This window comes from Drosophila mojavensis, unplaced genomic scaffold (assembly GCF_018153725.1).
Source record: "Drosophila mojavensis isolate 15081-1352.22 unplaced genomic scaffold, ASM1815372v1 contig_231, whole genome shotgun sequence".
NCBI lineage: Eukaryota > Metazoa > Arthropoda > Insecta > Diptera > Drosophilidae > Drosophila > Drosophila mojavensis.
Window position 1 is genome coordinate 9,243,943 of NW_025318772.1, and position 25,519 is coordinate 9,269,461.

Below are 25,519 nucleotides of genomic sequence, written 5' to 3' on the forward strand. Positions count from 1 at the left end.
AGAGCGCAAGAGTGAGCGAGTGGGTGGGGAGAGCTGGCCGAAGACTTTACGAAACACACACATGAGTTGGTGTGTGCTTGCACCTACACTCTACCTACATGTATGCATGTGTGTGTGTAGAAAAAATTTTACAATGCTCAAACACACACACGCACGCACATGTACATGCAGCTACTCTCCAATTGTGTGTGTGTGTGCAATCGGAAGAAACAGCTTTGCCATACACGCACGCACACAATCACACTCGTGCTTGCACCTTCTCGCTCACTCCGCTCTCTCTGCGCTCTCGCTGGGTGTGGGAACTTGGCAACTTGCAGACAAGTTTTAAATGAATGAGCAGCGCTTCCGTTCAATGCGTTACACTGCTGTCCAGTGTAACTCGCGCTGCTGCTATACGTGTGTGTGCGTGTGTGTGTGTGTGTGTCCAGCTCCTGCCAAGCATGACAATGCCTTGCCTTGGAGATCTCGAGTGGCGGCCACTTGCCAATTGCGATTATGGTTTATGTACAGTGCGATAAAGGTCGTCAATAGGTCGCCACATACACGCACACACACACATACACACTCTCTTAGAGTGTGTCCTTTTTTGTAACATCCTTTGCTGGGGACGAAAGGAGCAAGTTTCTTGTATCAGTTACTGCTACAACTTACTGCTTGCTGACCATTCGAGCGCCTTCAATGGCTCAATTATTTTTGGACAATTTGCGAATAAACCAAAGTTTGGCAAGTGGCATTGAGAGCAGGATGAGACGGAGTCCATCGATTACACTTGCGATTCGATAGTCACTGAAGTAGAAGCATATGAAGCATTCAAGCCGCGCTGCTCGAGTGTTATTAGCGTAATTGAGTTGCTGGCCAATTATGCATGCAAAGGCTTTAAAGGATACGCTTAAGGACACTTCAAGTATTTCTCATTGTAGTTCACATCACATATTGATAACCCCACATGGATTGCAAATCTCATGTTCCCATAGTCGAATTCTATTTATATTCTATTTTCACTCCCACTTATTTCGACATTCCCATATTCTCATTTTTCCACATACCATACTCTAACTCTCTTATTCTTCTATTTCCATTCTCACTTAATTCCATATTGCTATATATCATATTCCCTTCCCATATTCCGCTATTCCATAGTTCCATATCTCACATTTTGCTATTCTATATTCCCATATTCCACTGATCCAATATTTCCACATTCCATATCTCATATTCCATATGCAAATACGCATTCGTCTATGCTCGACAGTTCTTGAAAATTGCATTTTCTTAATTTATTTGGTATGCAAATTTATTTATTGACTGCATTTCGGCTGGCCAAATGGCATTGGCCATCAGTCGGAGGACATGCCACAAGGACATGCAATCATAAATCGATTGTCTCACTCACACACACACCCATCTGCACGTTTCAGTGCATTCCTCACACAACAGAGCTTCAATCTCGGTTGAAGGCTGTGGATGAAACGGCTCGAAATGAGATTTTACAATTTGCTGAATGAAATCTGTGGAGAAGGCAAATTATGCGATTCAGATGGAGCTACGCTCAATCGAAATCAATATCTGTTAATCAATGTGGTTACTTAAGACACGTGTAGATATTATCTATTAGATAAGCTAGAAGAGGATCCGATTTCTAGAGAGGAATGAGTAAGAAAAAGGAGAGAAAGGAAAAGGAGAGAGATGGCGTGGATAAATAGAAAGAGGGAAAGAGAAGAGGAATGAAAGACGGAAACAGGTAAATGTGGAAAGAGAGATTGTGAATGAGAGTACGAGAAAGAGAAGAAGAGAAAAGATAAAGAGTAAGAGAGAGAGTGAGAGAGAGAGAGAGAGAGAGAGCTGACTGGCAGAAAGAGAAGGAGACAAAAAAAGAGAATGACAAAAAAATTTTACTTTACTACTCTATTTAATTCCTGAAATTAGCATAGTTGCTCGATTTAATGAAAATACATTCATAAGATAGAATACTCGCATGATTTAAAGTTTCAATTTGTTCAAAGAAAATATGATAAATACAGAAACATATACATATCTAAAATAAAACATACATACATACATATAAACACATATAAACTTTGTGGGTGACAAGCGTTGAAAGTTTTTCTACTTAATTTTAAAGCTCTTCTAGCTGTAAACTTTATCCAGCAACCCTATCTAAAGACAGTTTATAGCCCAGTGCGAAACAAATGTCAAAAAACATGAAGTTAAACCACGAAAAGGCAAACAAATGTAAACCAACACTCACGCTCACTCTCTTCCCCTCTCACTCTCTCCCTCTCTCTCTCTTTCTCTCTTTCCCTTTCTTGCTGACAGCTCAATAAAAAACAATGTAGCTCAATTGGATCACGCGGCCAAGTGCTGTCCGCATTGACGGGTGGCAGCACTGGCAGCGCCTGGGCTTGCACTCTCCTTCTCTCACTCATTTCCTCCTCTATTCCGCTCACTGCTGCTGGCGTTGCCACCCCACCCTCGAGACATTCAAAAGCCAAAATTTACTGTGTGAATTCTTGCGCTCAGTGGCACATGCAAACATGAACAAGTAACGGGAAACGCCAACAGCACGAAGTGAAAAGGGAAGTGGAAGTGGAAAGAGATGGGGAAGCTGAGCCTGAAAATATGCAATGAGCCGCATGCGAAATTTGTGCAGGCAAAATCCACAATGAGAACCAAAATTGCCAGCATAATTTATGTATGCTGTGCATGGTGTGAGTATGCGTGTGTGTGTGTGTGTGTGCATGTGTGTGCAGTGTTTGCCATTGCTAATTAGCGGCATAATTTAATTTCCAATTGGGAATTGGCAACGAGCACAGAGCGCAACGAATCAGCTCATTGCCAACTGGAAGCGGGCCTGGCACAAACATTTTAAATGAGCGACTTGTTGCGTCACACACACGCAGACACACACACAGAAACAAACACGCGTATAATGGTTTCTACACTTGCTGAAATGGCAATTTAGATAATAAATCACGCGTGTAAAAATGTTTGCTGTCCATTTTTATTTTTAATATGATTACTGTTGTATATTTTTCATATATTATTATTTTTAAATGTTTCAGTTCCTGTTTGTTTCTCTCAGTGTATGTGTATGCACTTGCATAACAATTTTTGTTTGACTGCAATCGTGTGCTGCATAAAATAAGTTGCATCCACTCACAGCTCGCCGCATGCAACATGCAGTTCGCAGAGATCAATTTGGTAACTGCCAAAAGGCGACTTCGGTCAGCTTCAGTTGCAATTGAGTTAAATTTAAAGCTGATGAGAGCAAGTGAAATTGAATTAAATTAAAATTGTGCTGGACCCACACACACACAGACGCACACAAACACACACTGACACATCCACATACATGCAGACACATGTTAGCCATATGTGGTGTATTACACTAACAAATGATGTTGACCGCCCATGGTCGAGATGTTAATTAATCTTGATTTTGGTGCCGGGTCGAAAGTCGCTTGCATCAAAGTGACAATTAAATTAATCATGATGGCAAACGATTATGTCAACAGGACATGAGACTAGTGACTAGAGGAGACTAGGAACAGGCCAGGACACGACGCGACGTGGCATGCCACGGCGACTCATGCCACGCCGTGGCATGGCCAGGACGCCCGCAGCGAGCGACTAGGAAACGGCAGCGACTGTTGAAGGATTTTGCGCCTTTGTGAATTTCTCTGCATTTGCGACACAATCTCATTATTTTCTGCTCGGAAACTTATAATTAACATTTTGACCGCAATGAAATTTGCACAGAAACCAAATTCAGTTTATATAGAAAAAGTAGAAATAAAAAATTAAATATATATAAGTGTGAACTTTATGCTAGAGCTATTTTTAATTAGTTTTGTGGCTTTACATATGCCTTGCTTTAAGAAATGGGCAAAAATTGTGAAATGTGATATAAAATATTAATATTGGTATTATAAATAATTAATAGCAAAAGGAATTAATATTAATTAGAACTTTTGTTTTTATCGAATGATAAATTTAATTTAATTTTCGTGTTCAATAAAAATTTCGTGTCACGACTAAAACTCCACTCATTCCAAGGCTGAAATTCCAATTGGGAACAACTACAACTACCGTTGGAATAGCCGAAACACACACAAATAGTGAGGCTGTGACATTTAAATTAAACATTATACAATAAAAATTTCAATTTATATTATAGTTCTCGTTTTTTCTGACCAGTTCTATCAAGTAAATATTTCCTCTCTTCATACAGCTGAATGAATAAGTTGCTTATTAGTAATAAGTTATTGCTATAGCTAAGACACAAACCACAACCATAACCATTTCGTTGAATGTGTAGCCAAAATTAGTAATGCTGAGTTCAGTGTCAAATGTATTGCTTAAATTTAACATTTTGTAGAATAAATATCATATTTATTTTCATTTTGTGCCACCGAAAAACAGCTCATAAAATCTTAAAATCAAATTGAAATTAGTAATAGCAGTTCTTATTGGCATAACCAAGTCGCAAACCAATAACTTTAATTTCTTCGTCAAGCGGGTAGGTAATAAAGGGCACTGTCATATGTGGCGGCCAGCCGATAAGTTTTGTTATCGTAATTTGTAGTGTTGAAAAAAACAAATGTAAAGGAAAACCTATTCGCACGAGGCTACGCCAAGCAAAATTAAATATTCCACTAAATTGAAATAGAAATAAACAACAGCAATGGCCGAAACAGAGCCGGAGGTCGAGGTCAATGGCACCGAGGTCGATGAAGATGGCCAGGACGATGACATCAAGCAAAAGAAGCAAACGCGTCACGACGGCGGCGCCGCCGACCTGGAACGTGTGACAGACTATGCCGAAGAGAAGGAAATCTCAGCCGCGAATATATCGAGTGTAAATTGAAATGGAAATTCTCTAATTACATGCAAACTGAGCTCACAGTTCATTGATAAATCCATCAATTGCAGGCAGTGGAACAGTTTGGCAACCAGCGCAGCAAAGAGAACGAGCTGAGGGTGGCCAAGGAGAAGGAGCTGCAGAAGGTCCAAGTGAAGAAGGAGGACATTGAACTGATTGTGAGTACCTAAACACGCCCCCTTATTGAAACTAGTAGCCCTCAATTTGATGCTCCTTCCATGCGTAGATGAACGAGCTGCTCGTCACGAAGGCCCAGGCGGAGAAGGTGCTGAGGGAGCAGAGCGGCGATGTTGTTGCTGCCCTGGAGGCCATCATCAGCAGTTGAAGAGCGCCCGGAGCGATGGAGCCCCGTTTCTTTTACTTAGCAAAAACACTGCTTTATTTGTACATTTATATAACTAGTAAAGAAAGAGAAAATCAAATCAATCCAGTTGAATATAGATTTTGATATATGTTTAAAGTTTATTTATGTGTGATCTAAACCATAATTTGTTTCGTTTTGTTATAATTTATTATCCATTTATTTGGTGTTCTTCCAACCAAAACATTTGACTAATGAACCAGCAAAGTACAGTGAAGCCTCTCTCTTAATGTAAGCTAACCTTAGAGACTGATTTAGTTTAGTTAATTTTTGCATACCATAAAATTAAATTGCACGCACTGTAAAATTCGACTATAAACTTTCAAGAGAGTTTAGTACAATATTTTTGCATATATAGATAACAGATTAGCTCGTTTAACAAAATATTCCTTTAGATAGGATATTACAATAGTACAAACTTTTTTACTTAGATAAAGTGAACTTATGCGTACAGCGAAGACTCTGCCGCAATGAACAGAGCTTGGCTGTAGTACAATTTCGTTTTATAGATAAGATATAGAAAATCTTCGAAGCTAACAAATTTTTGCTTTGCTTAAGAGATTTTATCATCTACTTGGGTCGAGAGAGAGGCAGCTGATGTTTCTTATTAAAACTATGCGTAAATGTTGTAAATTGATGTGTGTGTAGGTATGTGTAAATGTATGCATATGTCAAAGGCGTAACTATAACATATTATTTTGAACAAAACTCATATTTTATAACAGATAAAAACTAGAATCAAAAACAAAAATGTGTCTAAATCACGTATAAATTTGATAGCGAGCGTATTGTGGATATTGAAATCATGTGATTATATACTTTTGCAGATTATCACACGAGGGGGTGTTTATGTTTTGAGCCTTCCGATACAGATCCCGATCCCCAAACGTGCGAGCCTTAGCCAACATTGAGTCACCTGGACAAGGACAAGACAAATTTCAATGTCAAATTGTGAATATATAAAGTTTGTTCAATCTTACGATAATTTCGCTCTCGACTACAAGAGTGTTTCAAGTGATTGACAAAATCTTCCTCCACCGATTCCTCCAAACGGGCAACTGAACCTTGATATTCCGAATAGAAATTGTCCTTTACGTAATAGGGAATCTTGAGGCCATTTGTCTCACGCTTCACCGAGTATTTACTGAAGAAGAAAATGGGTGTCAAAATCTTATCCCTATAGCACATATTTATCATCTATATGAGACTCACTGTGAAGGCGTTAGACTATACATGGGATCCGATATAAAGAAGGACGACATCATAGACAAACCGATGAGCAATAAAATGGGCAACAAGTTTATCAAGGCTGATGAGTTGTTCGACTGCAAGTGAGTTTAATTAGATTATTTTCATATATTATTATTATATATATTGGCGTGTACTTACGTCTCTGTCGTCGCGTGTCTGATGCCGGCGTCGCTGCTGGCGCATGTAAATATTTTGCTGTGAGAATCCGTTCTCGAAGAACATATTGAATATATCCTCGGGACTCATGTTCGCCTGGAAGCCGCCATAGTCACTGTAGTGCTGGGTATGGCCATGGTGGCCGCGGGTGCCACCATTCTGCGAATCATTAATGCCATATAGATCGTAATTCTTGCGCTTCTCCACATCGGTTAAGACGCCAGCGGCGTTGCCCAACGTCTTGAATGCCTCCACAGCACCGGGTGCCTTGTTCTTGTCGGGATGCAGTTGCAAGGCGAGCTTTTTGTATGCCTTCTTAATCTCTGAATCGGTGGCTGTTTTACTAACACCGAGCACCTCATAGTAGTCCTTACACCTGTGCAGGCAAAAGCTATTAAATGTTTTTTTTCAGGTGAGTTCGATTTAGTTTACATACTTTTTGACCTTTTTGACAGCCTCGATCTGATCATTCGTATATTCCGGCGCATGGGACTTGGAGTCGGAGTTGACACGCTTACGCGGTCCAGAATCCGCGTCTGCACCAGCCGCTGGTCGTTCCTTGCCACTGCCTGGCGAGCTTTTCACCTTGGCCAGCAGCTCTACAAAGTTTCGTTAAGTTTCACGATTACGATGCAAAATTAAGGTCGATGATTTACTCACGCTTTGCCTTGTCCGTTGGGTAGAGTTTTTCCGCTTTTAGCAGAAACTTCTCAGCCCGCTCGATCTTGCCCTCGGTGAATGCCTGTTCAGCTAGGTCGATGCAGCGCTGTGCCTCATCTTTGTTGCTATCCATGGCCGCTGTAGATACGTGGGGGAATACGTGGTCAGCGCGCACACAGGGCGAGAGTGCAATAAATAGTTAAGATCTATGCCTGTGTGAGTACACCAACATAAAACAAGCTATATATGTATATATACACGACGTTTTACACACTCACAAACACAGCCTGCTCGTGCTCTTTTGTAGTAGTTGTTGTTGCCACTAATTATTTGCTTAATATTCTAGTGCACACGAGCTGCCTGGCCTGATAATAATCTTCTTTCTTTTTCTTTATATATGCATATATAAATAAATTGTCTAAAGGCCAGCTCAACTCTTTAATTTAATTGATTTTACTGCGTTTCGTTGATTTTTTCATCAGTTTGCAAAAGGACTTATCGATCTATCGACGAGCCACCATAGCTGGCTAGTCGAGGTTTAAATCGTTTGATAAGCATACAGAATTTGAATAGATTTATTGCATAAGCGCAAACTGACGAACATTTTTTATTTGTTTTTCGGTGATCTAATTATGATAGGTAATATTTCCTGTCTCGATTACAAATGATTAACTCTTGACAGCTGTTTGGCAGTGTTGCTTTGATCGATGGTGCTGCCAGATCGCAGCATTGCGCCCCTTCACATACAATTGCCGTACATATTTGTGTGCGTGCGTGAGTGTGTGTGTGTGTGTGTGAGTGAGTGTGTTTTGTGAGCGCCGCAGCATGGAATGAAAAGCGCAGCGCGTTCGCTGGCTTAATTCGTCTCGTATTTATTTATAATATAACAAAATAATAATAGAAGGCGCATGTCATCTGCAATGCAATAGCCAGCAAATAACGCGTAGTAAATTAATATAGTCAAGTGCAGTGCAATAACCGATGCATTTCGGCCCAACGTATTCGCCAGTCGCCGTCGTCGTTGTCGTCGAACGTGTGTACGTGTGTGCGTGTGTGTGGCGCAGTTCATAAAAGTTGGCCTGAAAAAAAGTGAAAGAAGCAATATCGCTATATTGTGTTGTCAATACCGAAAAGTGCATTCAAATCTATATCAATTTGTTGGTACAACAAATGCCCAGCGAATTGTGTGAACTGCGTCGACTTATATAAATCGAATTGACGGTACGCAATTAAGGAAAATAACTATCTACAAAAGGTGCGTATGTGTGTGATTCTTTAGGTGTATTTCTGCATACATGTATATATAGATGTGCATGTGTGGACATACGTATGTACGGGCAAAAGTACACTTGCATGCCACAATCGTACATGTGTGGGTGGGTGTGTTTTCTGCAAATGCACAGACCCAAATCTTTTTTGGTTCCATTCAGCCTGCAAATTAATCGAACTCAGTTATGCCACCCCTTTCCACATTTACTGCATTGCTCATTGTTTTTATTGTACCAAAATAAATATATCGGTCGTGAAAACATGATTGTTTGATACCTGTTATCGATAGCGATAGAAAACACGACAATGATTAATTTTTTTTTTTTTTTAAATTGTGATGAAATTCGAAATGATTCTTTAGGTTAAAATATAGAAACATAAGTATAAATATGTATTTATACTATTATGTAAAATATATATTCGATAATCGACTTGAATTAAAGATGATTTTTGATTTAATCACATAATTGTTTGTTGCTTTTACATTCAGATTGCAGAAAGGGTATTCCGTAGCTGAACATACTACGACTCGCTTATTTTTGGCTGATTTGCCTGTCGGTGTTATTTATTTTAATTTTTTTTTTTCGACTTTTTTTTTTTTATTCTGAGGGGAATGAATGCATGCACAAAGGGAATGACAGCAGCAACAATAACAACAACAGCAGCAACAGCAGCGGCAAAAAGTCAAAGACCGATTTGCGCATATTTAATTTGTTAATTTTGTTATTCGTTAAATGTTTTCTTTAAATTCACACAAACATAACGAAAGGCTACTCGAATGCAATTCTCAATTGATTGCTTGTCATTATATGTTGTTCTTTTATATATTTCCAGATTCTGCTGGATCACTTGTTCAACAAGCGACATTCAAATAGGGTTGATCGATTGCAGAACAGCGTCGGCTGTCAACAGTTAGAGAAGCAGGTGAGTTATCTCTCAGATTAGTGGAAGTCAGTTTGGATTGCACCAATTATCGATTTGTAAAACCGGCTAAAGAAAGTCCCCCAATGGAAGCTTTCATTGTATATTTGTCTTCTACTTAGATGGTTTCCTGTATATGGTTGAACCTTGAGTTCTCAGCCATGCTTAAATCTAAGTAGCTTTTTAACTATAGCATAATCCTTCTTACTCCCTGTGGGCCAACGGCTCCGTTACTCAACGTTGACAGCTGAGAGTGCAAACACAAGAAAGCTCAGCGCATAAGCAAAACAAATTCGGAGCCAAAGGTAAAAATCTAGCGGCAAAATATGAACATACAAACACACACACAGACACGCTCTCTACTAGGAAAAAGCTTTAGCTATCTTCTGGCAAAGTTCTCGTGACAGCTGAGAGCGCAAACACAAAAAGCTTAGCGCAAATACAAAGGCAAACACAGTGTAAAGTCAAAAGGTAGCGGCAAAATATGAACACAGACACACACACATGCGCGCTCACACACGCACACACACCACTGTCAGGCAAAAAGTTAAGAAAAAGCTCACTCAGTCGTCAGCTGCTGCGCGTAGCGTGAAGTTTATGTGCTTTTTGTATCGCTGCCTCGCAGAACGCGTCTAATTGTCAAAAATTGGCTATAAACTATCAAAAATTACGCGTTAAAGAGGTTGATTTCGGTTTATCACAGTGCCAAGGTGTGTGCGTATGTATCTCTGTGTATGTGTTTAAAAAGTTCGGACGTCGCTTTACATATTTCAATTAATTTGTAACTGCCGGCGCATAGCGTGACCCGCACGTGTGTGCTTTGCCCCTTGCAAGTGTTGCTATGACCTTAATTTAAACACAAAAAAAGTGAAATATATACTGCTAGTTGGAAACAAGAAACACGCGCAATTAAACGTGAAACGCGAACAAGTCGAAAGCTTTACAACAACAACAACAAAAACAACGAGAACTACAGAGATAACTTCCTCAATCTGAGTGCGAGCACTTTTCCACTTATACTCTTGAATTTTGGGTTGTTTGAGGTCATTTAGCCAAAGGCCTTCAATTACGCACAAGTCAATAAAACAAATACTACAACAATGACAACAACAACTATTAGTTAGGTCCATCAAATTATGACAGGCGGCATTAGCGAAACGCACTCAAGAGCACATTAACTGTTAACTCATCTTTGTTCTTGCTCTCTATGCGCTGCTCTCTTTCACTCTGTCTCTCTATCTGAGTGACGCAAATACAGTTCAATTTTGGATACTAAAAGCAATGCTAATAAAAAACAGAGATTACTTGTCTTAATGGCGTTGCCAGATTTGCACAAATTTGTTAGCAATAAATATAAATGCTGCCAACAACAGCAAAAGCAACAATCACAACAACAACAGCTACTGCAGTCAGCATTGAAATTCTCGAGCGCGCCCTCTTGCTCGCTCTCCCTCAGCCAATAAATATATAGATGTATGTATATACATGTGTATGTATATATTCGCTTCAATATTTGTATAATTCTATTCGTCTCGCTCGCACACGTAACATATGTTTTGATTTCGCCTTGCTGGCCATACACAAAAGTAAAATTCAATTAAAAACATGTGCGCCACTATTTTGTTTATTGTTTATAAATGAGCACACACTTAACAGGCTCAGCTGCGCTCTCACTTACGCACTCACTAGCTCGCTCGCTTGTGCTCTCCCACTTTGTATGCTCTCCCGCTGAGGTCATATGCTAGGCGCGCGCTTAATAGTCAAACAGACAAACACCCACCGCTATTTACTGCTATCAAACGACCCTCACCGGTGCGGGTTTTGCCTCATTCAGAGAGAGTGAGTGAGTGAGAGAGTGGGAGCGAGATTGTGACTCTGAGTGAGCGGATAGCTATGAGAGCGAACGAGTGAGCGCTTAGGCTTCAGTGCAAAGTCAAAAGTAAACGCAAGCTTTTTATTTCTGCGCATGTTTTTGGCTTTGCTGTGTGCTTTAGCTTTTAGCTTTTGCTTGTATTTTTATTTTTGTATACTCTCGTACACACGAACTACAAGTATGTGTAGTATATACATATATATACATATGTATACACACACACACACACACACACATACACACATACACATTAAAATCAAATCAACTGATATAGGAAGAACCTTGTGTACTCTCATGACTGTGGAATGGAATTTAGTTAGTAGTTTCTTCTCTCCCTCTCTCTCTCTCTCTCTGCTCGTTTACACTTCTCAATGCTGGATTTTATAGTTGTTGTTGTCCCTGCTGATGTGATTACTCTACACAGTAATTTGGTTTGCTCTTGATGCGTGCACTGTGCACCTACCACCAAATTTCCATGCAAAGATGCCTACAAATGTTCCACCGAAGTATTCTCGGCTCTCGCTTTATTTGTCATTTGGGGTCTTGCTCATCTCTAGATTTGTTCTCATCTCTGGTTGCCTAGGTGTCAAAGCTGACCTCGCCTGTGCCCGGTGCACAGTTATTGATTTTGTTCTAATACCCTTCAGCTGAAGACTTGGTCATTCTATGATCAATTGTGTAAAGTGTTGGCAATTCTTGAACGGACAGGTTTATATAGGAAGTATTAGTTGTAAATCAAGTTAGAAAATAAATTTATGCATAGTTAAATGTGGAAATAAACATGCATATGTACATTGTTTACAAGGGCATGCAGTGTGCGGCTCATGCATATGTGTTAAAGCTAACGATATTTTTTTCTTTAGCTATTTCTCCTTTTGCTTTTATCAATCCTTTTGCCGGGCCATGTGCAAATGGACAAAGCAGCGTCAGCAAGTGCCACTGGCATTGCTATTGCTTTTATTGTTGCTGCTAGTTTTGTTGTTTTTGCAGTTTGAGCTCTTGATGTTGCCGTTGCCGTTGCCGTTGTCAGTTGCTTGCCTTTGTTTAATTTCGTTGCTTATCAGACAATGCTGATAAGTTGACTGGGTATTTTTTTTTGTCGTTTCGAATCATCTGCTTGTTGTTGTTGCTTTTGCTTTTTTGCTTTTGGTCGATGGCATTGAAGACTGTTTGCTGGTTTCTTCACCCTTCTTTTATGTGCGAGTGCATATGTATATGTGTGTGTGTGTTTTTTTTTGCTGCTTTGGCTTTGGCTATGGCTTTTTTTTTTTGCTTTGTTGCGCTCTTCGACAATTTCACGCACAAATATCACGTAGACGGGCGTATCAACTTGGCCATAAATGTGGTGACACACGTACACCCTGAATTGAATGTGATAAATGTTTGATATGTGTATGTATATGTGTGTGTGCGCTTTGGCTGGATGGTGATCTCTGAGCTATACGTTGTTGTTATTGTTGCAGCTTTTCCAACTAAAAACAAAGCGTACTTTAAGGCGTTAAGTTTGAACTATCTCTATCTCTTTCTCTCTATCCTTGTCTGTCTAGTAACCCAAAACTAAAATTGAAAACTATTGAAAAAAATTTGGCAGCAAATTGAAAAAGAATTTCAGAATTTTTAAAAATTCCACTTTATACATATTATTGAACACAAGAACAACATTCAAGTGCAGTGAACTACAAAATTTATAAATAAATCAGTTGAATAACAAAAATCACTTGTTTTTGGTTTTTCCTGCTGTGTTAAGAAAAATCTTTCAAAGTGGATGCAATTGCGTTGCCTCTCGGAGGGCTTTCTCATGTTAGAATGGCCTTAGCCAGGTAAGCAAAGTGTCATAGTGGCTAAGTTAAGCTAAGGAATAAAATAATAATAGATTAAACAGATAAGTAAATAGAAATAGTAGGTTCGACTTTATCAAAGGTACACTCAATAATATTAACAAAGTATGTATAAAATTGTATTTATATGTGTATTTTATTCTAATCATTCAAAAACTAAAAAGAAATTAATTTTTTAACATCCATAGATACATACATCCATAGATACATACATACATATACTCTTAGATACCTACATACAATCATGTATACATACAATTATACACACATACATACATAGATACTTGCAAATACATGCGCAATCACATATACATACACTCTCCTACACATATGCATACATACGCTTATAAACATTTATATTGTATTCGAATTCATGGGCAATGTCGTGCTTAGACATGATTACCGTTATGCTCAAGCGCACCAACAACAACATCAACAATAATAATTACAACTACAATTACAATCACATATGACAGCTAAATATCTAAATACAACTGACCCCGTCGGTAGCTATTGCTGATCGTTATCATGAAATGGAATAAAATGAAATTTCCTTGCCATGAAAATTCAATGCAACAATTGTAATTGTAATTGCAACCTTTGCCATGTCTAATGGCAAGAGAGAGAGAGAGAGATTGAGAGAGAGAGAGACACAGAGTGTGTGTGATTGATAAATATGTAAACAAACAAACGAAATTTGGATTACAATTTGCCTAGGGACAAACGATGCTGAGGTATGAGAGGGACAGAGAGAGAGATGGAGATCGAGGTTAGACTTTCCTAGGGATAAAATGCGACTCTCTCCTGGCTTCAAGGTGAACGGTGACCCGATGTTGTGTATTTTGCTTAAACTGCGTCACTTTCACGCTTTTCGTTGTGTATTTGCATTGAATTTGTAGCTGGAACTCGATTTCAACTATTTATAGAGAGAAAGTAGACAGCAGCAGCACCAGCAGCAGGAGAGCAAGCGAGCGAACATACGGAAGAGAGTGAGCAAGCGAGCGAACGAGAGTGAGTGAGTGATGTGCACAAGGCTCGTGTTGTACCGTTTCTATATACGATAGCTTTTGATGCGATGCCATTAGCTGTGGGTGTGAGTGCAAGGGGGCGCAGTGTAGAAGAGGTGTGAAAAGGATGGCGCCACACATACGATGTCGACATCGGCCGAGAGAGTGTGTGTACGTGTGTGAGTGCTATAAGAGGCTAACCAATCACTGTGGTTGTTGTTGCTGCTGCTGCTGCCGTTGATAATTTCATTCTCTCGTTCTTCATATGTGTCTGTGTGCGTGTGAGTGCACGTGTGTGTGTTTGCGTGTGTGCACTAGGAAGTGAGCAAGCTTTTGTAATTCTGCTAAGGTTTTTGTAATTACGTGTAGGCAAACATACTTGAGCGAACATCAGCACACACACACACACACACGCTCATAGATAAATATTTATATAGATAAATACAACAGCACGTGTTCAGGTCTCTGCTGTAATCATTGGTTACAAATGCGCGTTTTGTTATTTGTTGTTGTTGTTGTTGTTGGTGCACATAAAGTTAATTTATACGATAAGGTCGTTTTGCTCTACGGTTTTTGCGTAATTTGCCTTTGATAATTTTCAATGAGATTCAAGTGAACAATGTGCACACACACACGCACACGCACACACATGTGTATCTGTTTATCTATTATCTAAACTTAAAATGGGTCAATCTCTTCTCTGCACTATGTGCGTTATTTCATAATTCTACATCATATATAGCTCTTACAAATCAAAAAATTTCATTTAAACCTCAATCAATAAAATGGCGCTATTATCATCATATATCAGTTCTGTTTCAGGGCAATGTGAACTATATGTATGTATTCCACTTATCGCTACGACACCTCTCAGTGCGTGTGTATTTATTGTCCAAGGTTGCTTCAGCTGTCACCTATTGACATGTTCTCAGAACTTGTAGGGTATCTGATGTGTAAATCTAAAAATAACGGTAGTTATCATATCGCAAGAATAACAAAGATAGCTGAAAGGAATTACGTACACTGCGCCACCCACTCCCAACGCGTGCTTTGTGATTGGGTATTTGACCTCTCTCTCTTACTCTACACGCTTACACACACCCACACATACACGCAAACATACATCTATACAAAGTTATAAATATGCTCAAAGGCATTAAGCGCAAACACAATTACAGTTAGAACTTAGTCAAGAGGCAACAACAGAAAAGTTGAAACATTAATTTAAATGCAAGCAGCTTCAAAACGGTCAAACAACAACAACAAGAACAGCAACGACAACAACAACAAATGTAAAATACAATAATACTGTAAAACAATGCATAGCGCAAAAGGAGGTGGAGGCTAAAAGCAGACAGCGCGACAAACGCAGCAGCAGCGGCAGCAGCGGCAACGACAAAAATGCAAGCAACAGCGACGTCGACAGAGGCGTTGGCGTTGGTGTTGCCATACATACATACATATATAAATTGTTGCTGCTGCGCTCGCTTAGCCTCGTTACAAGCGTTCGCATCAGCCGCGCCCTCGGCAACGCCAACGCCAACGCTAAAGTCGAGGCGACGCTGGCAGCGACAGCGGCAGTTCAGTTGCCCTCCATGCGGCCACAAAATCTTGGCGGCGAATTCGTCACCAGGTGGCAACTTACAGCTGTGCGCCGTCGACGTCAACGCCAGCGTCAGCGCCAGCAGCGTGTACTACTTTTGTTTTCATTGAAAACGTTTGCTGTAATATGTTTGCGGGGTCTGCTGACGTCGCTGCTCACTGCTCACTGCTCGCCGCTCGCTGCTCACATGGTCACTGAGCTTTGCTGAGCAAAACGGCTGACACTTATTTAAACTTAACAGCAGAGGCGCAACTATATATATGAGTGTGTGTGTGTGTGTATATGAGTTGGGAGCTTGAACGACAACGTCAGCGTTACGTTTGGCGCGCTGCTCTGTGCTGCTCAGCGCTGCTCTGCTCTGCTCTGCCCGTTGCGTTGCGTTACGTTGCCACGCTCGTTTGTTTTGGGTTGTATTGACCTTCTTAAAAAGTAGGTAACCTCATTTCTCATTTATCGTATACAACTTACATGCTGCTGTTGCTGCTGCTGCTGCTGCTGCCTCTACGCAGCTGGCTGCTCGGCCTGCTCTTCAGCTGGCGAGGCAGGCGGGTGTGCGAGGGAGGCGTGGTCGATTGCTTGGCAATTGTCTGTCATTCAAATCGTATGCATAGAGCGCGTCATTGTTTGACCAAAGCATTTGTAATATTCACACCTCCCGCTACTGGCAATGGGGCACAGGGTAATTTGTCATGCACCTCGAGATGGAGGCACTGCAGAAAGGTGTGGGAGTGGGAGGCATAGAGCTGGTAGGTTGAGGGAGGGGGAGGTGTGGAGAGAGTAGCTTAACTATAAATTAGCATTGGGGTGGAAAATAGAAGGAAAGACCTTCAGATCGTTTTTCCTCTCTTTCTTTGTTTGTCTGGTCTTATCCCTTTCGCTCTCTCTCTCTTGAAAGACCTATTCTGTCTCTTTTAAGATTTTGCTTCAAGATCTCTATCTACCTCTCTCTTTCTCTCACTTAAGATTTCTTTCTCCCAGGATTTCCCTCTCACTATCTCTCGCTCTCCCTTAAGATTTATCCCACATTTCTAGGTCTTTTTCTCTTTCTTTTACTGTGTTTCCTTATCTCTTTCACTTTCGGCACTTCACTTCACATCACTGTCTGCCTCTTTCTGTTTTGTTTACACACATCTTCCACTTAGTCTCTGTGAAATGTTGTCCACTCCCATACCAATCATACATATACATACATCAATGAATCGATGATGTTTCCTGCATTGGCACGCAGATGTGATGCAATGCATCGCTAGCCTGTTGAAGCTGTTGCACTTGGAATGCTGACCCTTTGGCCTGCCCCCTGCCCCCCGTGCCCAGAGCCTTGCATACACATTCAATATGCTGTTAGCTTCTCGGTTGCCGCTGCTGCGGCGCTGCGACGACGCGTCGTCAGTCTCGTTTACTATTGACACCATTAATGCTGCCATGCTGCCCCAATGTAGGTCAATTGCGCGCTAATTGCCCCGCACTCGGCTGAGAGAGGGAGAGAGAGCGAGAGAGTCAGCGAGCGAGGGGGCAAGTCATGGAGACTCTCCCTCTCTCGCTCTCGCTCTCTTTGTAGCTCTCAATGTTGCCGTCAGTGTCGCTGCGAATGATTGACGCCAACGCCAACGTCAGCGTCAGCGTCAGCTTGACCTTTTGGGCAGCAGCAACAGCAGCGACGGCCGCAGCAGCTGAGTTTCAAAGAAATTTCGCATATTACGCATACGCCATGTGATTTAGCGTTTGGTCCGAGACTTTCGTCCAATGACAGCATTGTTGGAATTCCTCTTCCGCCCCTCTTTCCACACATTGTTGTTGCTTACTTTGACCCAGTTTCCGCTTTTTAGGCAACTCAAAAACTTAGCTTGACGTGTCTCCAGAGCGCAACACCCACGCGCTACGCTTCCTGTTGCCCAGATATATGTGTATATATATGTTTGCATATTTTATGATTTAATCAGATATATATATATACATACTCGTGTGTAGGGAGCACAGCTGCCCCTCTTTTGCCTATGCGCTCGAGGGCAATAAAACTGAAACTTGACCCAAATTCTATTCCACTCAAAAAAAAAAAAAAAAAAAAAAAAATCTGTGCTTGTTGCCGTTGCTCAGTATTGCTGGGAAGGGAAGAGAGGTAGGCAGAGGGAGTCGTAGGAGTTCGAGGCAATAAACAAATCTATCAGACGAGCGAATCCTTGAGATCTCCGTATCTCTCTCCATTGGTTAATGAGAACATATTTATGCTCATGGAGAATGCGAATAACCTCGATAACAACATATTTATTGCTTCAAATGAACATTGATCATATTTGAGGAGCTTAAGGAACGGCAAAAAAAGAATTTCGACTCGAATTTGCCTGAGAATGAAGATGGGGAAATCAACTTTATTATTTTTCTTTCAATTTTAACTTGTTCTTCTTTTGTTTACAAAGCCCTTAGACTTTGAATATTCTCTTATTCTATATCAATTCGTATAACAATAATTACATATGTAACCTTGAATTCCTAGAACTTAAGTATTTGTAGACAGATGTTTGAATAGCGAAACGTGATTTACATTTAGTTTTCGAAAATTCTGTAAAATGAATTCTGTAAGATCAAACATCTTGAAATTTTAAATGACCTTAGCTCGCATATCTATTGACTGGCATCTGCATGTTAAGTACTTTTAGATTCAAAGGTTTAAATTCTAATTATTCACTCCCAAGATGTTATTGGAATCAGATAGCGATAAGCAAATTAAGAAATTTCCACTGATTAGGAAATAAACCTTCTTGACCTTTGAAAAGTTATGCAGTGAATCAGCTTCCTCTTCTTTGTCTCCTAACATGTCAAAGACTTTATATCGTTTGATTTGGAAATTAGAGATATAATATACTATTGTGAAATATCATTTTGTAAAATTCTTGATTCTAGCAACAATGTTAAGAATAATTGAAAAAGTTTTACACTTTTAAAGGCCTTACATCATTCTGGACTATAGCTATTCTCTTCGTCTCGTCCTCTTTGTGAATATCTCTATCTTTGCTACCTTATCTCTCAGCCCCTCCCACAGTAGCAGTTTGATATAGTAATTTACCTATGGCCAGGGCCAGCACAGCTCTGACCCCCACTCCATCCATCGCCATCGTTTATTCTATTTATTGTTTCATTCCGTTTCGTTTCATTGCCTTGTATAAATGGTGCCTCTATTTGACGATTATTGCTATTAAATATTTTCATTAGCTTGGCTCGCCGCTTGTTGCTAGCCCGGCCCAAATGCACTTAGCCCAATTGGCCGCCCTCCCCGACCTCCCCGGCTCCCTGGCTTCCAGCTAGAGCTTTTTGCTGTCTCTCATTATTGTGGCTTGTAATTTACGCGCTACCCTGGACTCATTGGTTCAAGAAGGGGTATATTGATCTCGTGCCAATGCATGTAACAAGGGGGAAAGAGCGTGACAAGAGGATAAGAGGGGGCGAGCGAGCTCGATAGAATCGAAAATCAATTGAGGGAGATATATGTATATGCATATGCAGATATATCTCATATAAGTTTGGAATGCTTCTGGCAGTTGTTTTTCTGGGGTATTTGCCAGTCGTGCTCATCCGCCTGGAGCACTTTCAGTTGTTTTATCATCGTCTGGTTGCCTGTTTGTTCTGCTTAGCCCAACAGGCTGACCGCGCTTCATTATAACCTTGTGGCAACAACTCGCATTGTTGTTGTTGTTGTTGTTATTGTTATGGGTACCTTTAACCTTTGCTGCGTAGTCAGCGTCAGCACTAGCTTCGACGTCGACGTCGACGACGACGACGACGGCGGCAGCGTATCCTTGAATGGGTCTACTGTCTGAGGGTCAACAACAACAACCAATTTTCCGTCGCTGTTGCTGCCCTTACATTACTTACATATGTATATACCGTATATATATGTATTTATATCGTACATACTTTGTATATCTTATATAGTTTTAATATATGTGTGTGTGTGTCGTAGATCGTATATATTTATATGTTACTATCGTATGAACCATGTATATCGTATATAACTGACGATATCGAATATTTATATATGTATATCGTATGCATGTCTATATCGTATATGTTGCTATCGTATGTATGTATATCGGGTATTACTATATTCAATTTATATATATAGGTATATCGTATACGTGCCTATATCGTATATATGCATATTGTATATTGTATGTATATCGTTTAAGTGCATTTGTATCTATATCGTATATGTCTACTCTATAAGCAAATATCGTATATGTCTATATCGTATACATAAATGTACCTCGTATACACCTACACATATCGTATATGCTCTATAAATGTGTGTATGTATGTATATGGTTTGTATGTCTGTACATCGTTTATATGCATATGGATCGCTATATCATTTGTATTTTCAGGGTCATCTGAATTTGGAGTATTACAGCAAAGGAAGTTGAGTTCACCAAGGTGTGGCCTTTGACATGTGGGGGTGTTTGTGTGTCCGTCTGTCCGTGTCTGTGTGTGCGCGCATTAATGATAATTATAAGCGATAGCCGAGCTAGCGACGTCCCATTATCAGTAATTGCCATTGTCCAATATCGATTTATATGGTCTAAAATGCTTTGCATGTTTGCCCATGCCCATAAATATAGCGTAATGTATGAATATACATACAGACAGATATATGTATGTATATATATGTGTATGTGTATCACATATAGCCCATAGTAAAGCAAATAAACTGGCCTTTCAGGTCAGGGCTTTACATAAATAAATGAAATATACATACAGACAAATCATACTTATATACACTCATTGCTTGATAATTATCTGACAATGAGCATTGCTCATTGAAATAAACCAAAAAAAAAAAATATATATATATACATATATATATATATATATACATATATATATGTATAAAAGCAGCAGAGGCCAAAGCGAAAATCTGTTGAGAGAAAAGTAAAACTGAAAACTGGAAACTGGGTTATAATTCAAGTAGAGCAGGCAAAGGGGGGAAAGGTGGAGAAGAGACTGACTGAGCCGAAGACGACTCGACTCGCCTCGACTCGAATTTCAACACGAACAATGCGTTTAAGGCAAGAGAACAGCTCCTCGAGGTAATAACAATGATTTATGGGACGTTGCCTCGTGTGTTCCATTCCACTTTGTTTCACTGAAAGTCAATGCTTCAAGTTATTGATGTCTTGTGTTGGCTTCAATTTCAAATTGCAATGCGGCAATATTCAATCACCTACACAATTATCTGCTGTTCCATTCCATTATGTTTCATTGCAAATTCATTTGATTAAATAACAATTGAATATATTGAGCCTAATTTCATTTTCTTTCTTTCTCTACAAGTCAATACTTGTTGTGTTCCATTCCATTTGGGTTCGCTGCAAATTGAATCGAAGACGACAAGCGCAGCAAAATAAAATAAATGCCAGGAGCAGCCTTCAAAAGGCAATGTGCGTGACAAAAATGATGACAGGCGATAAAGCAGCGGCTGTTTTTCTTTAAGCATACCCTACAAAGCACACTAAACAGGAAGGGGTATATACGATTTTGGTGTAGCTTGTGCAACAAAGAAGCAGCTTTAGTTGACTCTGTGATCGAATCGAAATGACAAAGCTTAGGCGTTTTCATCGATTTCCTATTCCCTATTTTCTACTTCCTCATATCAATGCTTAACAACAACTATTTAAGCTTCATTTTACTGAACCATAATTAAGAACTCGAATATATTGAAAATTATCCATATTCCTATTTCTAATGTCTGCCTCAGGTCCATTTCTCACAATCGATAATTATCGATAGGCAACAAGGGCTCTTAAATCATATTCCTTAAGCATAAATGAGAATTCTAGATGGCGTTAGCATGCTAGTATAGTTTTAATATGCCGATAGTCAATGCACTTACCATCGATATATATCGATTTACAGTTCTTGATTGCAATACTAAAATGAAACTTGATTAGTGTAAGCCTTTGCCATTTTCTAGCAGAGTTTGAGTTTGGAAGTAATTCTTGCGATATTTACAGGGTATCTGCAGTGCGCCCCAAGGTCGACAAGGACACTTTGCTGCTGCTGTCGTTGCTTTCAAGGCATGTGCTTTGCATAAGTTGCCTGCTTTGTTGTTGTTGGCTCGTTGAGTCGTCGTCGTCGTCGCCGTCGTCGTCGTCGCCTGGCTGCTGGCTGGCTGCTTGAATGCTCAAGGGTAGCCTCGTTTGTTTCAATTCCAATTCGTTTCGCTGCCAGAGAGCGAGCTGGCACCGCCCCGTTGACCATGAGGCCGTCTACCTTCGACTGCCACTTCCTCCACTTACACTCGACCAGACATGCTCTTTAAGAAGCACTTTTAATCATTTTCATGCTGCTGCTGCCGACTGCTGCTTCCCTATGTGTGCGTGTGTGTGTGTTTATTTATTGCCCTCCACTCGACAACAGCATTAACAACAACAACAACAGCAGCAGCAGCAACAACAACAATGATAATGTTCGCTTAGGCCTCAATCTCAATGTCTACCTCTTGTAATTTGTATCTTTAAGATAGCAAGCAAATGCTGCTCTCATCTTTCTCTCTCTTGCTCTCTCTCTCTCTGTATCTCTGTCTCGACATCTGTAGATCTTCGCATTAAATATTTATTATGTAGCCAAAGAGTTAACTCGCTCTGTCTGTTTGTCTGTCTGTCCATCCGTCCGTCCGTCTGTTCGTCCGTTGGTCTTGTCTGCTCGCCTTCATTCTTTTGTTGTATATCTGCTGCTGCTTCTTCTTCGTCTTCTGTTTCTTTTTTCTGTTTGTGGTCGGCCGTGTTTCCGCTTCGTGTCCAAAAATTTATCTCAAGAGCAATAACTACATATGCTCTGCTATGGCTGCTTTGCTGTTGCGGTTTCTATCCGTATCTGTATCCGTATCTGTAGCTGTATCTGTATCTGGCAGCAGCACCTAATGCCCTCGCCCTCGCCCGCACCCTTCTCTGTCCTACGTCTCTCGTTTGCACTTGCACACTACGCTTTCGCAGAGCATCATTGTTTTGTCTTGCGATATGTCAGTTCTGGGCACTGAGACCTTTTGGCTCTTAAGCTTTCTGCTAGCTGCTTTCAAAGACATTCTCTCACTTCTTATAGTTATATCACTCTTGTCACCTACTATGCAACAGCTCTACATTTTTATGGCAGTAATTACCTAAATATAAACCTAAACTCTGTCTCTCTCTCTCTCTCTCTGGGTATCGATTTCTATCTGTCTCTCTCACTATTGATATCTGATGAGTATCTCTCAATCTCGCTCTCTTCCATAGCCTTTTTAGATGATCTATCTATCTATCTAACCATTTGCTTTCTCATACTTCGTTTGTCTGCTTCAACATCTCTTTCTCTGTCTCTCTCTCTCTTTCTCTGTCTGTCTCTCTCTCTCTTTCTCACCTTTCGACTGACTCTCCCCTTTCACCTCTTCCTAATCTCTCTTCCTCTTATCCTGTAAATATGCGTCCATTTCTATCCCTCCTTCTCGTTTCTTTATCTTACTTTATCTCTCATTGATTCTTACTAACATTTTCAAGTTTCATTTATCTTTCTCCCTCTCAGTCGCTTTTCCCTTCCCTCTTCATCAGTCTGTCCATGCCTCTCTTCTAACTTTAGCCTCTCTACTTTTCTCAGTTTTCATTCCCTATATTTTCTCGACTTACCTAACCATTGCAGAAAGGGTATTTTGTAGTCTATGCAGCTCTGCTCATACGTGGTATTAGCTGACATGCTCGTCATCATTTGTTTCTTTTTTTCAGTTTTATTTTAATTTTTCAGTATTTTACATTTTATTGTTGTTAATCGCTTCTATTATATCGCATTTGCCTGCTAGTATGTGCTTCTGCTTCTGTTGTTTTATCTCCCTCTTGTGCTTCTTCTTCTTTGGCTATCTGCACATTTTGATCTCGTTCGTCTTCGTCATTATGCCCCACAGTACAGTACCCCGCCCCCTTTTTCTGACTAATTACAGTTAATCATATCACAAAAGGTTTTTCCATCTTCTTCTTCTTCAGCTTGGCGATCTCCCAAGTTGGTTGGCTTTTAATTTGCATAGTAAATCAGTTCTGTAAATTGTTTGTTTGTTTTTGTTTATCTCTCTCTCTCTTTTAGCCGGAAAAGCGTGAAAATTATGGCAGCTAATCGGCAGCTTTCACCAAAATTCTTCAGCTTCTTCGGCGCCTGCTGCTGCCGCTGCGCTGCTTGTCTTTAGGCCATCGTTTGCCAAGAATTTAACACTCACTTTTATTTGTTTTCGGCTGTGAAATTCGATAGTGGCCTTAGAAAGCACACAGGCTAATGGAGTGGGGTGGGGGCTAGTCAAGAGCCCGAGTGGGCGTGGGAGTGGGAAGGGGCACTCGAGAGTTGAAGAGGGCTCAGAGTAGCTCAGCTGAAAGCAGATGAAATGCAGCACCCACTTGGCTTTGGAGATTTTGATGACACATTTCAAAGCTCGTTCGCGGACTTGAAAGAAGTTGATTGGTTCCGCGTAATCTTTGCATAAACGCCAAGCAAATTCAATGCCATGGAAACTAATGTACTCTTAGGTTACCTAAGCTAAAAGTATTTGGGGCGTGGCCTAGCTTGTTTTACATCTAAAATTTCGAAAAGTTGCATTTGATTAGAGTATCAAGTGAACAATTGTAATATTAATTGTTTTTATATTCTTTAATTTTAAAATATATTAAATTTTTTTTTCTATTTTTATTTTATATAAATAATTTTATTATTAATTTATGTTCATAATTTCATTTGAAATATAAATAATTTAATATAAAATAAATAATTTAATATCTTTTATTATATTCTAAAAAAAAAAAAAACTCGAATTTAATTTAATATTTTTTATTTTTTAAATTTATTCATAAGTATTTTGTATAATTTTCTTGTAAAATATTTTGTTATGTATAGCTTATATATTTTTTAAAATTTTTTTATTTTTTGTATTTTACCTATTTCTTATATAAAATAATATAATATAAAATATTTGCATAAATCCCATCCAATTAGGCCTAAAAGCAAATGGGCAATGCTGTTAACGTGTTTTAAATACGAGTAAAAGTAGCTGCCACTTCCTGTTTGTGTCTACCGATACAAACACACACACACACACGCACACACACACTAGTGCATATAATTAGCCACAATATATTTTCGTGGCTATTGGAAAGCCGTCGTTGAGTCGTTAAACAAATTGAAATTGGTCCTTTTCACTGACAAAAACGAAATGAAAACGGCGAAGCACAGGCGAGAGGAAGACAGAGGGAGAGAGTGAAAGAGAGAGAGGAGGTGAGGGGAGGGGAGAGGGGTATGGTCGCATGCTGGGCCAACCGCACGCTTAAGCTTAAGTCAACGTGAGTATCTTTCACTCCAAATGAAAGTAATGAAAGTACTGCAGCAAGAGGCGAAACGATACGATACGAAACGAAACGAAACGAAATCAAATGAAGAAATGAAATTTGCTTTCAAAGAGCTGAAGCGCCAGGCGGGCAGCCAGTCAGCCTCAAATGCCGCAGCTGCCAATTGTGACGTTGGCAGCGACGTCGACTGCGCGGCTGACTGCGGCAAATGAAAGCTCTTCAGCTTGGCATTGGCCAACAACAGCTGCAGCAGTAGCAGCAGCAGCAGCAGCAGCGTAGCTCAAGGTGGCAACTGTCATTCAATTGGCGTCTGCCGTTGCTGCTGCGGCGTCCTCAGCTTGGCATTAACTTGAC

The 25,519-nt window shown here is 40.0% G+C and overlaps 3 protein-coding genes across 4 annotated transcripts in view; 2 read left to right on the plus strand and 1 right to left on the minus strand.

Annotated features, from left to right (window-relative positions):
• The first annotated feature begins 4,397 nt into the window (after nucleotides 1-4,397).
• On the plus strand, nucleotides 4,398-5,308 carry LOC6575415 (huntingtin-interacting protein K). Its single transcript, XM_002001388.3, has 4 exons — nucleotides 4,398-4,519; nucleotides 4,586-4,858; nucleotides 4,933-5,040; nucleotides 5,109-5,308. The coding sequence occupies exons 2-4, from the start codon at nucleotides 4,685-4,687 to the stop codon at nucleotides 5,205-5,207; spliced, it is 381 nt and encodes a 126-aa protein (XP_002001424.1). The 5' UTR covers nucleotides 4,398-4,519; nucleotides 4,586-4,684; the 3' UTR covers nucleotides 5,208-5,308.
• A 628-nt stretch (nucleotides 5,309-5,936) lies between these two features.
• LOC6575416 (dnaJ homolog subfamily B member 12) lies at nucleotides 5,937-7,964 on the minus strand. 2 transcript variants are annotated; one of them, XM_032728108.2, is made up of 7 exons: nucleotides 7,589-7,964; nucleotides 7,311-7,522; nucleotides 7,087-7,249; nucleotides 6,633-7,026; nucleotides 6,456-6,568; nucleotides 6,224-6,387; nucleotides 5,937-6,159 (listed from the first exon to the last, which is right to left on the minus strand). In XM_032728108.2, the coding sequence occupies exons 2-7, from the start codon at nucleotides 7,441-7,443 to the stop codon at nucleotides 6,047-6,049; spliced, it is 1,080 nt and encodes a 359-aa protein (XP_032583999.1). In that variant the 5' UTR covers nucleotides 7,444-7,522; nucleotides 7,589-7,964; the 3' UTR covers nucleotides 5,937-6,046. The 2 variants fall into 2 exon arrangements, with proteins under 2 accessions (XP_032583999.1, XP_043864112.1); XM_044008177.1 differs by having other exon boundaries at nucleotides 7,585-7,964.
• A 147-nt stretch (nucleotides 7,965-8,111) lies between these two features.
• LOC6575417 (protein roadkill) overlaps nucleotides 8,112-25,519 on the plus strand; it is a 51,794-nt gene continuing 34,386 nt past the window's right edge. The window contains exons 1-2 of the mRNA XM_032728107.2: nucleotides 8,112-8,565; nucleotides 9,414-9,503. The gene's annotated coding sequence lies outside the window, so the exon portion shown is untranslated. The remainder of the gene's footprint in view (nucleotides 8,566-9,413; nucleotides 9,504-25,519) is intronic.

Excerpts from the sequence above, each read along its gene's own strand:
- LOC6575415 (XM_002001388.3), top strand. The coding sequence starts at position 4,685 with ATGGCCGAAACAGAGCCGGAGGTCGAGGTCAATGGCACCGAGGTCGAT. Across the intron at positions 4,859-4,932 it reads CAGCCGCGAATATATCGAGT|GCAGTGGAACAGTTTGGCAA; the intron begins GTAAATTGAAAT and ends CATCAATTGCAG. Across the intron at positions 5,041-5,108 it reads AGGAGGACATTGAACTGATT|ATGAACGAGCTGCTCGTCAC; the intron begins GTGAGTACCTAA and ends TTCCATGCGTAG.
- LOC6575416 (XM_032728108.2), bottom strand. The coding sequence starts at position 7,443 with ATGGATAGCAACAAAGATGAGGCACAGCGCTGCATCGACCTAGCTGAA. Across the intron at positions 7,250-7,310 it reads CCCAACGGACAAGGCAAAGC|AGCTGCTGGCCAAGGTGAAA; the intron begins GTGAGTAAATCA and ends GAAACTTTGTAG. Across the intron at positions 7,027-7,086 it reads GCTGTCAAAAAGGTCAAAAA|GTGTAAGGACTACTATGAGG; the intron begins GTATGTAAACTA and ends TTGCCTGCACAG.